The sequence below is a fragment of the Brienomyrus brachyistius genome, chromosome 6 (assembly GCF_023856365.1).
Source record: "Brienomyrus brachyistius isolate T26 chromosome 6, BBRACH_0.4, whole genome shotgun sequence".
In the NCBI taxonomy this organism is placed as follows: Eukaryota; Metazoa; Chordata; class Actinopteri; order Osteoglossiformes; family Mormyridae; genus Brienomyrus; species Brienomyrus brachyistius.
This window is the reverse complement of record NC_064538.1, coordinates 15,992,089-16,004,437: the sequence shown is the minus strand read 5'-3', so window position 1 is coordinate 16,004,437 and position 12,349 is coordinate 15,992,089. Positions and strand designations below refer to the sequence as shown.

Here is a 12,349-nt window from a genome sequence, read left to right as displayed (position 1 = left end):
ACATAGCTGGAGTCCTTATGCCCAGGTTATGGTAGGAGCAACTGTGAGATGGTCAGATGGACCAGCCTGGTGGCTGAGGGAGCTCCATGGTGCATCTGGGGATCCCCTAAATAAGCCAGTGTCAGTGGCCATTGAAAGAGATCTGACAAGCTTCTGTCACAACCTGAAAAGAGTGTGGGGTGAAGATAATGAAGATAGTACAAAAGAATGTAAGAACACAAATAAATATTAAGCCAGTAGATACACATGGCCAGCAGTATGTCACAGTTCTGGCACTTTCAGAAAAGAAATCATTCACTCCTTGACTACCGACAGAACAACTCTAGTTCTCATTTGAAAAAGTACTTTAAAAAGTTGTTAATCAAATGACTGATTCGTTGGACATAGCTACGGTCACCTTAAATTAAGCTTTTCACCAGTATTTCAAATGAAGCAAACATTTACCATTTTAAAAGTTCTGAAATGTAATAATTAAATCACACAAAGAACAAAATGGGTGCTGGAGAACTAATCCACTTTATTGATTGGTCTGAACTCTGGTAATGGACTACTTAGAGACACTGTGCGATACAAACATTGCATTTCAATTTCGTGGGATACGCGGAGTTTTTCAAGTCTCAGATTTAACAGACAAAAAAAGTTACCACTGCAAAATATGACATATGAGGAGCTCAATCAATGATCATTTTCTGGTTACCTTCTGTTTAAGATTCAAGTGTTGTAAACTTTTTTTCATTGTTGTTATTGTTGTAAACACTCAACATCCCATTACGAACAGGATGAGAAACATTGATGTCAAAAATAAAAAATGAACATCAGCTCTGGGAGTTTTAAAAACAGGTTATGAATGAATTTCGAAGCAGAGTTCAGAATATGTTTGCTACTGAGCAAAAGCAAAAGCAAATTATAGCATGTTCAACATCGTTTGAGATGTCGTTAATGTTATCGTTGACCTTGTTACAAACTCCATAGAAAGAACAACTGATAAACAGGTCGATAACATGAAGTTGAGCTTCAGCTTGATTCTGGAGAAAAGGGGCAAATCGAAGTGCATTTAACAGCCACTGGAGCAAAGCACCGATTTCACTACACTTGACGGTACCATTTACAAAATGAAAACTGCAGATCATTTCGTCACAATACAAAATAATAAACCAGTAACAAGAACAGACAGGAGCCAAAAAGATCTGGATTTCCAAAAGTTACCAATGTTAAAACACGCAAGCATAAATTCTCTATATGAGTTCAAATAATTTATAAAACAGGTAGTATGATTATTTCTAGAAAGGTATGATGCTAAAAGTGCAACAATGGTGCAAGGATTTATTTTGTTTGGTAAGTATTTTTTTTTGGATAGTCAAATACAAATGAAGTCTCAGCTGCCTTTGTTTATTGAAGGGGCACCGTGACTGATTTTACCAGGAAATGCTTTAAGAGTGTGTGTGTGTGTGTGTGTGTGTGTGTGTGTGTGCGCGTTCACATATATATTTTACCATGACAGGACAACGCAAGTGGAAACATCCCAAACCAGTTAGAAACGGACCCCCAGAGCTTCAGTTCCCATCTCAGTCATCATCAGCTCAGCCTAATCACTTGGTTTAACCGCAGTGCAGATTTTACCACGAGGTTGAACGACAAAACAAATGACAAGAAAAAAACACTATTCAGCTTATTCTTCTTTCTTCAAAACGACGCCATACCAGTGTTCAATAAATTGCGGTTCGCCTCAAAGAACATATGGGAAGATATCGGTGCTCTTGCATACTGGGACAGTAATCTCTCTCAAACTGTAGAAAAAAATAAAATACCCATGCATTTTCCACAGTGCTGCAAAAGACATGTGTCAAGTTAACAGAGCTAATGTTTCTGTCCTTTCATTGGGTGATATTCACAAAGCATCAGGCAGAGTGCTGGGCGACTAAGATCTGTATTCATGTACCTTCCCCACAGCAAGCAGAAAGGGCTTGCTTCACTGTGTCAGCATCATGGCTCATTGGGGGAGGGATGGGGGGGGGGGGGGGTTGACTTCAGCCTGTCCGTGGAATCGCTGGCGAAACACAGATCCTTCGTACGAGGAGAATGGAGCAAATTTAAAAACATAAGCGAAAGTATCAAGTAAGGGAGGAAAAAAATGCAAAAGTTATATTTATATACAATGACATATTTCTCTTTACAAATAGATTGAGCAAAGGGGAGAAATAAGTTTAAGCTTTTTTACAGTTAAAGTTCTTTTTGTTGGGTTTTTCTCTTCTTTTTTCGGCTAAACGCTGGCTTGTCGCTGACAGACTACACGTTAAAGCTTCTGGGCATTTGTCTCTCTCCCGAAGGAGGAGCCTGTCTCCCTGCCGCAGCGGCTTCGGCTTCCCTCCGCGGTGCGGCACCCACGGGAGGCCAGTGCAATGCCCACAGGGGGCATAGGGAGACTCCCGGGCTGGGCCAGCCCACCGTGGGGCTCGCGGGGCCGGGGGAGGGGGTGGGCTCAGTCGTCGCTGTCTGACAGGGTCTCGTACTGCTCGGAGAGAAGCGGCTCACGGTCCCACACACGGCTCTGGGGCACAGTGCCAGGCTGCGCTGGAGGGGGCTGCGGCTGCTGTTGCTGCTGCTGCTGCTGGGCCTGCAGCGAGGGGGAAGCGCAGGCCATGGACGAAGGAGGGGTGCTGCTCATCATGCGCATGGTCAGCGGGTTGTAGGGGAACTGCATGGACCCTGCAACCGGGAGACCGGGACAGTGGATCAGCGGAAACGAAAACCACCCAAAGGACTGAGTCTATCCTACAGGAATGCTGAAGCAGAACGTACCGGTGGACGATGGCCGGTCCTCCCAGGCCCAAGTGGAGGCCTGCCTGTGGTAGTCCCCCTCTGAGTGCACCGAGGACGCAGAGGAGGGCCGCTCTGCTCCTGCGTAGCCCTGCCCCGGGTTCGGCGACTTGGACTTCCTGCTGCTGCCTTTACCCAGCAGCTTCTGCTTGCTGCCTGACTGGCCTGCAGAAGATTGGAAAAGTCACCACAAAGCCTGCAGGGGGCGATGCAGAAGAGCAAACAGAAATGAGGCGGCGGTAACCTGTGCTGGGGGAGGGGCTGGCTTCCTGCCGGCCTTCCATCATGCCCACTGGGCCGCTGTTGCTGGGCTGTGAGGCGGCACCCTGATGCTCTTCCTGTTTGTCCTCGAAGTTGCCCATTAGGGCCTTACGGATAATATCCTCCAGGCCCAGGTTACTGGCCGGGTCGCTGACGGGGTGGTTCCTGGGGTTGATGCCACCTAGTGGTAACAGTCATGTAAGCGGCGTGACCTATACTCACACTGCAGCTAGAAAGTGAAGAAAAACCAGGACACTACTCACTTGAACTGGTTACTGCAGGCAGGTTAAAGATCTCAGTGCCAGGCTGGGCGCTCGCTGGAGACAGACAGGAAAGCCAAATGGAAAAAAGTGTAGAGATGGATTCCTAGTGGATTTGTAATACATCATATAATTGCGAATGACGTAAAGACAGCTTTACCGGCATGGACCTTCTGATAGCCATCGTCTTCTACCACCAGTTTACAACAATAAAACTCCACAACTCAAAAAATGTTTCTAGAACATCCACAGTGCAACTGCATTTTTAATTTAACACAATACAGAGTGAAATTCGCCCAAATGACAAGCAGAGCACTGGCATTCCCAGCCACTTACGGACGTCGGAATCGGCCGAGGAGTTTAACTTGCGAAATATCTCCTGCTTCTTGGACTGCACCATGGCTGATGTACTCTCCAGCTTCGTGAAGAATGAAGGCAGGTAGCTGGCGTTGCCAGGAGAGCGGGAATCCGTCCTGCAGGCGAAGGGGGTTAGGGGCTCCAGAGACTGGCTGGTGCTGCTGTCAGATTGTCCAATCAGGGACAGAGGGCCCTCTTTCACCATCAGATTACCAGTGGTGTATTTAAATAACAGCTTTACATACAGTCAGGTCCATAAATATTGGGCCATCAGCACAATTCTAATCTTTTTGGCTCTATACACCACCACAATGGATTTGAAATGAAACGAACAAGATGTGCTTTAACTGCAGACTTTCAGCTTTAATTTCAGGGTATTTACATACAAATCAGGTGAACGGTGTAGGAATTACAGCAGTTTGTATATCTGCCACCCACTTTTTAAGGGACCAAAAGTAATGGGACAATTGGCTGCTCAGCTGTTCCATGGCCAGGGGCGTGTCATTCCCTCATTATCTAATTTACAAGGAGCAGATAAAAGGTCTAGAGTTTATTTCAAGTGTGCTATTCGCATTTGGAATCTGTTGCTGTCAACTCTCAATATGAGATGCAAAGAGCTGTCACTATCAGTGAAGCAAGCCATCATGAGGCTGAAAAATAAAAACAAACCCATCAGAGAGATAGCAAATACATTAGGTGTAGCCAAATCAACTGTTTGGAACATTCTTAAAAAGAAAGATCGCACCGGTGAGCTCAGCAATACCAAAAGAGTTGCAAGACCACGGAGAACAACTGCGGTGGATGACCAAAGAAATCTTTCCCTGGTGAAGAAAAACCCCTTCAGAACAGTTGGCCAGATCAAGAACACTCTCTAGGAGGTAGGTGTATGTGTGTCAAGGTCAACAATCAAGAGAAGACTTCACCAGAGTGAATACAGAGGGTTCAACACTAGATGTAAACCATTGGTGAGCCTCAAAAACAGGAAGGCCAGATTACAATGCAACCAAGTATTAAAAAGTGAAAGTCTAATTTATGATTGTTAATTTGTCCCATTACTTTTGGTCCCTTAAGTCTGAGACACATATACAAACTGCTATAATTCCTACACCGTTCACCTGATTTGTATGTAAATACCCTCAAATTAAAGCTGAAAGTCTGCAGTTAAAGCACATCTTGTTCATTTCATTTCAAATCCATTGTGGTGGTGTATAGAGCCAAAAAGATTAGAATTGTGTCGATGTCCCAATATTTATGGACCTGACTATATGCTGAGCTTTTTGGATGCCAGGCAGGGTACCTCTGCTCCATGCTTTCAGCCTCCCGCCTCTGGGCCGGCTGTATGACAGCTTCCTGCTTCTCCATCCCTGGGTAGCTCTGTGGTGGGGAGATGGGCTCATAACTGTCCAGGGGAGCGCTGCCTCGCTCAGGGGACTTCCCAGGCCTGAGGGGGGACACAGGCAAATCTCCAGTTACGGCGTCCTTAAGGCAGGCACTTATTAATCCCATGATTACCAAAGCAATATATGAATTACAAGCCCAAAAATAAATACTGATTGACGCCAACCAGGACATCAGAGCAGCGCTTAGGGCATCGGCTGACACCTGTGACGCACCGTGATCTTGGCTTATCGGAGGCGTTCTCCGGGGACACCCTGCTGGACGGCCGCTGGTGGTGGATCGCCTGGCTGAGGCTTTCGGGGCTGTAGTGGCTGGGCAGTTTGACCCTACTGGAGGTGGAGCCGGGTGGGGCCTGGGCGGAGCTCTGGAATGTGGCTGCGGATGAGGTCACAGACGCAGGCTGGGAAGACTCTTGGTTCTTGGCGAAATCCTGGGTGATGATGTGCTGCGGGAGATGGACAGACGCAAGGTTTCAAGTAGCAGCTTGGGGAGCTGGGTTGGGGTCTACAGGCTGCTCCACACATGCTGTTCATTGAGCCCTACCGAAATGTGGTCTGCCAGGGTCATGACCCGGTGCGTTTTGGGAATGGGCCCGTATACTTCTGCCTGGGAGCTGGGGGGTGGCGGCTGCAGGCAGCCTGATTCTGCTGCCTGCCGGTACCGGCTGGTGGTCATCTCAAACCCACGACTACCACCTGCTGCGTCAAAAACCACAGACACACACCCCGGAATAAGAAACACAGGACATCCTGCTCTTGTGGTTTCAGAGATGGGTGTGGGTCTTGTCTCCTTTCACATCCTACAGCTGATGCCCTTCTAGGGACTGGCTCACTGGATTGAAGAATTCCGAATCGCATCATTTACCCAGACGTAGTGAAAAGATACACGTTTGATTTAGCTAAATATTCAATTGACAGTACTCGGGTAAATCTGATCTAATACTGGGGAATACTAGACAAGGACAGGAAGAAATAGGGATTACTTAATCCAATTTAAGGTCAGTTATCTCAAAGAGGTTTCCCTCCTGCAGAACTAACCTGGGTTAACCTGAGCAGCAGGCTGAGCTGCTGGTATAAACCTATACATTCCATTACAGGCAGGAAGACAAGTCGGCAGAGTGACAGACTGACATGCAGGGCTATGGGACAACACAGCCCCCAGCGTCTACTAAAGCACCTTACTTCCACTGACGGGACAGGCTTAAGCACAGTAAATGTAACATAGTTAATGCAATGCGTAAATAAAGGCCCGTGCTTGGTGAATCTCCTACCTGTACCCTGGGACACTTTCTCCTGAGCGAAGCAGCTCTCCTGCTTGTCCTGAGGTTGCACAGGGGAGCTGGCAGGACTGATGACCTCGATAGCACTGTTCCCCGGGCCTTCGTAGCGACCGGAGGGCACTGGGGGGAGGGGGGTTTGCAGGTTAACCTCTGCACCCTGAACCGGGTGAGAATCTCACTGGCACTCAAAGCGCAACTTTGAGTTGGTTCAAAAGCTTGAAGTACAAATGTTAGCTTCAAGTAAAGAAAACATGGGCAGGCAAGTGCCAGACAGCTGGCTGCAGGGCAGTTCGCCTTGTGTATGAAAGACACCCAAATTACACAGGTGAAGACATCACAGTTAGGATGACTCCATGGGCTGCTAAGTTACAGGGGCCCTAAAACATTTATAATATAACTAGATTGGTTTGGGTTTTGGGCCAAATATGATAAGCTTTCTAAAACCTCTAGCGGTAGGGCAGTTCGGGAACAAACACAAATACCCCTACCAGCTTCCAGAGGTGGTACAAGTCATCAGAGGTAGCATACAGGCCACAACCAGTTCCTGAGCTAAAAATCGGAAGCAGAGAGGTTAGCCAGGAGATAAATGGAGGAAAGGGGACTCACAGCCACCGGACGAGTCTGAGCTTTGAGAGCCTCTCTCACGGGAGTCCTTGTCCGAGGCAATCTGCCGAGTGATGATGACGTCAATGAAGTTGGCAGCTGTAATGGTGGTCTTCCCACGGGTGCGCAGCTCCTCCTCGATGCGAGATTTAGTGGGTGGGCCCTTGTCCGGGTGACCCTTGACACCACTCAGGACCATCGGGGCGTAGGGAGACTGCATGGCTCGCCTCTCTGCCTCCTGCGATTGTTCAACAACGGTGGTCGCTCGCCGTGACGAAGTCTCCTCCCCACGGCCTGACTCATGCTTGCCTTCCTTCGCCTTTGTCACATCCATCTGAGGGGCAGAGGCGGCGGCATCCACCAAAGCGGCAAGCGCGTCCGCCGCTGTACTATAGCGGGCACCTGCTTGGGCGGAGACGGCTGTGGGCATTGGCCTGGTGGTGCCACAGACGGAAGGAGAGGGAAAGAGATTTCACTCAGAATTCAACATGCCAATGTGTTCACACTAAAGTACAGAGGATGCCGAGAATTAGCACATACAACTCAAGTAAGGCATCTTTTTGTTCAACAGCTCATTACACTTAAAAAATTTTAATCAGCTGATACTTTTATTGCAAGAGACTAAGCATTATTACAGTTAAGATATTTTATGCCCAGTGGCATTACCATACGACTCAATTTCATTGAGCGAAAATGTTGGTGAGCAGCAATGAAAATTCCAGATGAAAATCTAACCCATTTGTGAATATGAGAGTTGGCAATGACCGGGGGGGGGGGTAGACTCACATGAGCTGTGTGATGACGCTCTTGCTGTTGGTGCCCTGGAACACGCTTGGACGCTGCTGCATCATGCTCTCTTGTGAGCGCACTGACGGTGAGGGCGAGCGCAAATACCCGTGGCTGCTGGGCCGGCCGGGCTGTTCAGGGGCTGGGTGGTGGGAATATGTGGTGAGCCTTAGCCTCTCAGAGGGTGGGGGGAAGAGAGGCTGAGCGGGGTACCGGTGGTGGCGGCCTTTACCTCCACGCATGTAGTCGCTAGCAGCAGCCATGCGCTCGCGCTGATCCCTCTCCCGTTCACGTTCCCGCTCCCGCTCCTTCTCCCTGTGCTCTCTCTCACGTTCCCTCTCCCTATCTCTCTCGCGCTCCACGCTGGCCGCCGTCGCTGCTAGGTGGGCGGGGTGGCCTGCAACACAGAGAGGAGGCGGAGGCCATGCCCTTAACTTCGCGCTTAGCGTGTGGCTGGATGGGGGACTAGGTTGGGGGAGCTAGGTGCCACCGTCCTTGGCCTGCTGGGGGGCAGAGTGGGTGACCCGTAGTGCGAAAGGTCCCTGTTTGGGTTGCCGTCCACCCAGCAGCAGCAGATAACTTATGCAGCTATTGGGTTACACTATGGCCCATGTGTTTGGAAAAGCTGGGGTTGGGGGGGGGGGGGTTTCCTCACCTGGAGATATGGAAGCTGGGTTGAAAGCCCTAGTTGGGAAAGGGGCCTGAGCTCCAGGGATGTAGGTGATGCGGTCCATGGGGGGTGTACCTGTTCCCCCAGGGTGAGGCAACAGGATAGTGGGAGGCATCTGGGCTAGATCAATAATCCCTTTTCAGACAGAAGCAAAGGGCCAGCATGAATAACCAATGACTACCAATAAGCTCAAAGCACAGCCCCACCCCTCCAGGAAGCAGGAAAATGCTGCAGCAAAACAGAAGCTCAACAGACCGAACTCAGGAAACCAATCAGGGCTGTTAGCCAACTCAGGGCAGCAGCAAATTCACATTTTGGGAAACCAGCTGATATTTTACTTAAGCAGAAAACTGCTTTTTGATATGCTGGAAATACCAGTAACATCCAGAACCCCCGACCCAAAACCAACCAAGTATATTTATTAAACTGGCATTGGGGGAGTAGCCCCCCCCCCCCCAATTTCAGCATTACTGTATGATGCCGTTCATTGCACTGAGGTAGAAACTGAACTGAATTTCTGTGTAAAGCACAGAAAACTGTACTATAATACAGCCAAATCTGATAATCTGGGATATTACACGTCATCCAGCACTGCAGATTACCTTTCAACTGCAGGCATACGTTTTAGTTGATATCAAATTTGAATAATTGCCACAGCACACATAAAAAAACTGAAGGATTAAACATCTGATTTGCATTTGTGACAATCGGCCCGGGTCATTTGCTTCTGAGCGTCTGGAAAAGGTAGCCTCTGGTCAGCAGGAACACACCAAATATGGACACACACACAGGCACACACACACACACACACACACACATGCATGCTCACAGCAGGGGAGGGGGAGAGCTCCGTCTGGTGAGGCCCAGTACCTCGAGCTCCAGGAGGGTATGAGATTGTAATCTGTTCCCGTGGCGACAGGCCCCTGGCAACATCAGCCCGCGGGATGACTTGCATCTGCTGTGAAGTGATGTAATCGTTGAGGATGGTCTGGCGCGTGTTCTCCATGGTGTACAGAGGGTACGTGTTATGATAACCAGTAGGGGAGGGCTGTCTCTGGAATAGGTAGGCTGTTGATCCAAACCTCACACAAATGAGGGTGGGGGGGGGGAGAGAGTGAGAGAGAGGGAAGAAGATTTATGACCAGTCTCCTCATATGACGACAATCCAAAGTATCCGTTACATGGCTAAAAGTCCTGGCTGAGCAGAGTGAACATAAGCAGAAGGCTTCATGTTATGGGACTAACGTGCTTCTACAATCCTTACAAAGCAATACAACTCGGGGAGAGCACCTTGGTCAAGAGTGCGATGGAAGGCTATGGTCGGGTCCAGGGTGGGGCCCAGGGTGGGGCCCAGGTGGGTGCGGTACATCTCACCCGGGACCACAGGCCGGTGGTGCGGGTCAAAGGGGCTATGGGTAGACAGGGGGTCCCCCCCTGGCACCGGGGACTTAGCGGGAACACTCTCGCGCTGAGTGGGGGTTAGGGTGCTCTTCCGCTCGAGACTGGCCGGCTTTCCTGATGTTATGCTTCCTGTAGTGAGGAAGGGGCACTTCTTAACAGAGAGGTCACAGCCACACCCCCTCCAGGTTACTGCATTACACAAGTTAGATGGAGCTGGTTGATCAAGAAAGTTGACAAGTTAGACAGACTCCAGAAAGGTAAATCAGAACAAGCACAAGAGAAAGGCACATGAAGACCCGTTGTGTCCTACAGGTGACCTGCAACTCCAACGTGCAAATACATAAGGTCGATCAGCAGGTGGCGCTACCTTCTTGCGAGCGGCCCAGCAGCGGCGATCCACGCGAGATGGAGCTGTTGCTGTAGTTGACAGGTGTCCGGCGGGCACTTGCATCCTCATACATGCCAGGGCTGACCTGTGCCTTGCCAGCCTCCATGTGTGTGGAGCGCAGCACAGAGGTGGAGTTGACCACGGAGGTGTGGCGCACGCGCTCAGAGCCCTTGGCCCCGCCCTCTGCCGGATCCAGCTGCACCACAGTGTGTGGCAGCTTGGCAGGGTTCGTGATCAGAGACTTCACGTTGTGCTTGATGGCCGACTGGCTCACGCCACCCTCGTACTTCAGTGGCGTCACCTGCGGACCAGCAGCATGGCATGTTGGCATAGCTGATGCTTTCCAAAGGCGACATTTGACCTTCTACAAACTAACTGCGCAGTCCATGTTCATCCACCGGTATGCAAAGACATGAAAACCCCAGACATCATGATACACTGAACACGATGGAGACCCTGCAGGTCCAAGTGTGAGTGTGTGCGCTCTGGGCCCCACCTGGGACATGGAGCCCATGTCGGGGGTCTTGCGACTATCCTGGCCGGCCAGCTCCTGCCTGGGGATCTCGTGGATAGAGCGGCCCATTTCCTTGATGGTATTGACACCCTCATAAGGCTTGCCCTTTGTGATCCCTCCTTCAAAGGAGCGAATGGGGGGGCTCTCGCGCTTCATCTGCTTGCTGTACTTGTGGCCCTCTTCAAAAGGCTCTGCAGACGTCCTTGGTGTGCCTGCAAGGGAAGAAATAGCAATGTGCAACGTAACACTGTTTGATTATCAAAGAATCCCTCATAAGTTACACAGATATGACTAGAAACAGCGCAGAAAGGTATGTTCAACAGAACAGTTACAGACAGAAGAATAACTCTGAGGCTTGAACCAAAACTGGGTAAAAGGCTACCAGAATACACGAGCGTCAGAACGTTTCAGAATGTCTACCTTGCATGATAGACCCCGAGAGCACCGTCCGGTCCTTGGATTCAGGGTGCGAGGCATCTCTGGGCAAAGCCCGGCTTATCAGGCCTGAATCAGAGAGAGGCGTGTCTGATTGATGGCGTGCGGAACAGGGGTGCCCGATGCCAGTGGGACTTAGTGGGACTCACCTTCGTAAGGGGTGGCCTCTCTAACTGGGTGCCCTCTGGTTATCGAGCCCTCGATCATGTCATATGTACGCTTCAGGTCGTGGCTTGTCCGAGGGCTTTGAGTGCCTTCTCTCGGATTCTTGATTGCTTTGGGGCAAAGTTTCGATAAGCAGGTGATTACAGCAATCCCACGGAACATCACGGTACATCGGCACAAGCTACGACACGGACAGACTGTTGATACTGGAGTTCAACGGTGGAAATCTTACTATAAAGGGTTGCTACTATACCTGCACATTCCCTAAGAGTGCAGCCACGTAGAATTCAGTTCATTAGCTTAGGGTGAAGTCATTCAGAACTCAAGGAAGGGTGACTACAAAAACTGCTCATTCCCTGAAGCGTCAGGCAATCAGATTTGAGGAAGCATGCTGCCGTTTCATGCTTACAATCATAGGAGAGGATGTGTCCACTCTTGCCCTCATAGATAACATGGCCCTTGGACAGCACCTCCCCCCTGGCCTTCTCCGGACTGCTCAGGTCCTCCGTAGCCAGCTTGGTGATGGTGCTCTTTAGGAGGATCTCTGCCGGCATGCTGGACTGCGGCAAGGCCGGCGTCCCCTGTTTCCCAACAACCCAATCCAAGGCCAGTCTCAGTATTTTCAGTAAAAAGATTTTGATATAAAAACATTCACTGATCTTGTCCCTGAGGGCCCCCTAGACTGACATGAGAACGAAGTACCTGAGTGATCGATCCCGCTCGATAGGGCAGAGCTTCGGCCGACACCTTGGCTGGAGTGCCCCTGGTGATGCTCCCCTCTTGGATGGCACAGATGGGGTTTGCTAGGGGAAAGATACATTTCAGCAGCATGGACATGCAGTTACTCTTCACCAACCCCCCCTGTTATTTTTTTAAGGCAGAGATAAAAAAACATCTTCCTGTAACTTAAGGTCAGAAGTCAGCATGGTGAAAAATGCACACAATGTGTTTTTTTTTTTTTTTTTAAATAAATGAACTCATTTGGTCAAAAGGGTAGAATAATGGAAAGTTACCA

General features: G+C 49.7%; 1 protein-coding gene across 2 annotated transcripts in view; it reads right to left on the bottom strand.

The window, feature by feature from the left end:
* Positions 1-497: 497 nt before the first annotated feature.
* The window catches only part of ncor1 (nuclear receptor corepressor 1), a 57,186-nt gene continuing 45,334 nt past the window's right edge, over positions 498-12,349 (bottom strand). The window contains exons 28-48 of one of the 2 annotated variants that reach the window (XM_049016899.1): positions 12,037-12,137; positions 11,744-11,915; positions 11,319-11,444; positions 11,155-11,238; positions 10,717-10,946; positions 10,200-10,521; positions 9,722-9,961; positions 9,302-9,499; positions 8,417-8,566; positions 7,994-8,158; positions 7,762-7,903; positions 6,979-7,409; positions 6,364-6,492; positions 5,637-5,791; positions 5,309-5,538; positions 4,993-5,136; positions 3,675-3,811; positions 3,342-3,395; positions 3,062-3,259; positions 2,800-2,982; positions 498-2,706 (exon numbers count right to left, since the gene is read on the bottom strand). In XM_049016899.1, coding sequence (XP_048872856.1) covers positions 2,480-2,706; positions 2,800-2,982; positions 3,062-3,259; positions 3,342-3,395; positions 3,675-3,811; positions 4,993-5,136; positions 5,309-5,538; positions 5,637-5,791; positions 6,364-6,492; positions 6,979-7,409; positions 7,762-7,903; positions 7,994-8,158; positions 8,417-8,566; positions 9,302-9,499; positions 9,722-9,961; positions 10,200-10,521; positions 10,717-10,946; positions 11,155-11,238; positions 11,319-11,444; positions 11,744-11,915; positions 12,037-12,137 — 3,818 coding nt within the window. In that variant the 3' untranslated portion in view covers positions 498-2,479. The remainder of the gene's footprint in view (positions 2,707-2,799; positions 2,983-3,061; positions 3,260-3,341; positions 3,396-3,674; positions 3,812-4,992; positions 5,137-5,308; positions 5,539-5,636; positions 5,792-6,363; positions 6,493-6,978; positions 7,410-7,761; positions 7,904-7,993; positions 8,159-8,416; positions 8,567-9,301; positions 9,500-9,721; positions 9,962-10,199; positions 10,522-10,716; positions 10,947-11,154; positions 11,239-11,318; positions 11,445-11,743; positions 11,916-12,036; positions 12,138-12,349) is intronic. The other variant, XM_049016900.1, reaches the window with a different exon arrangement.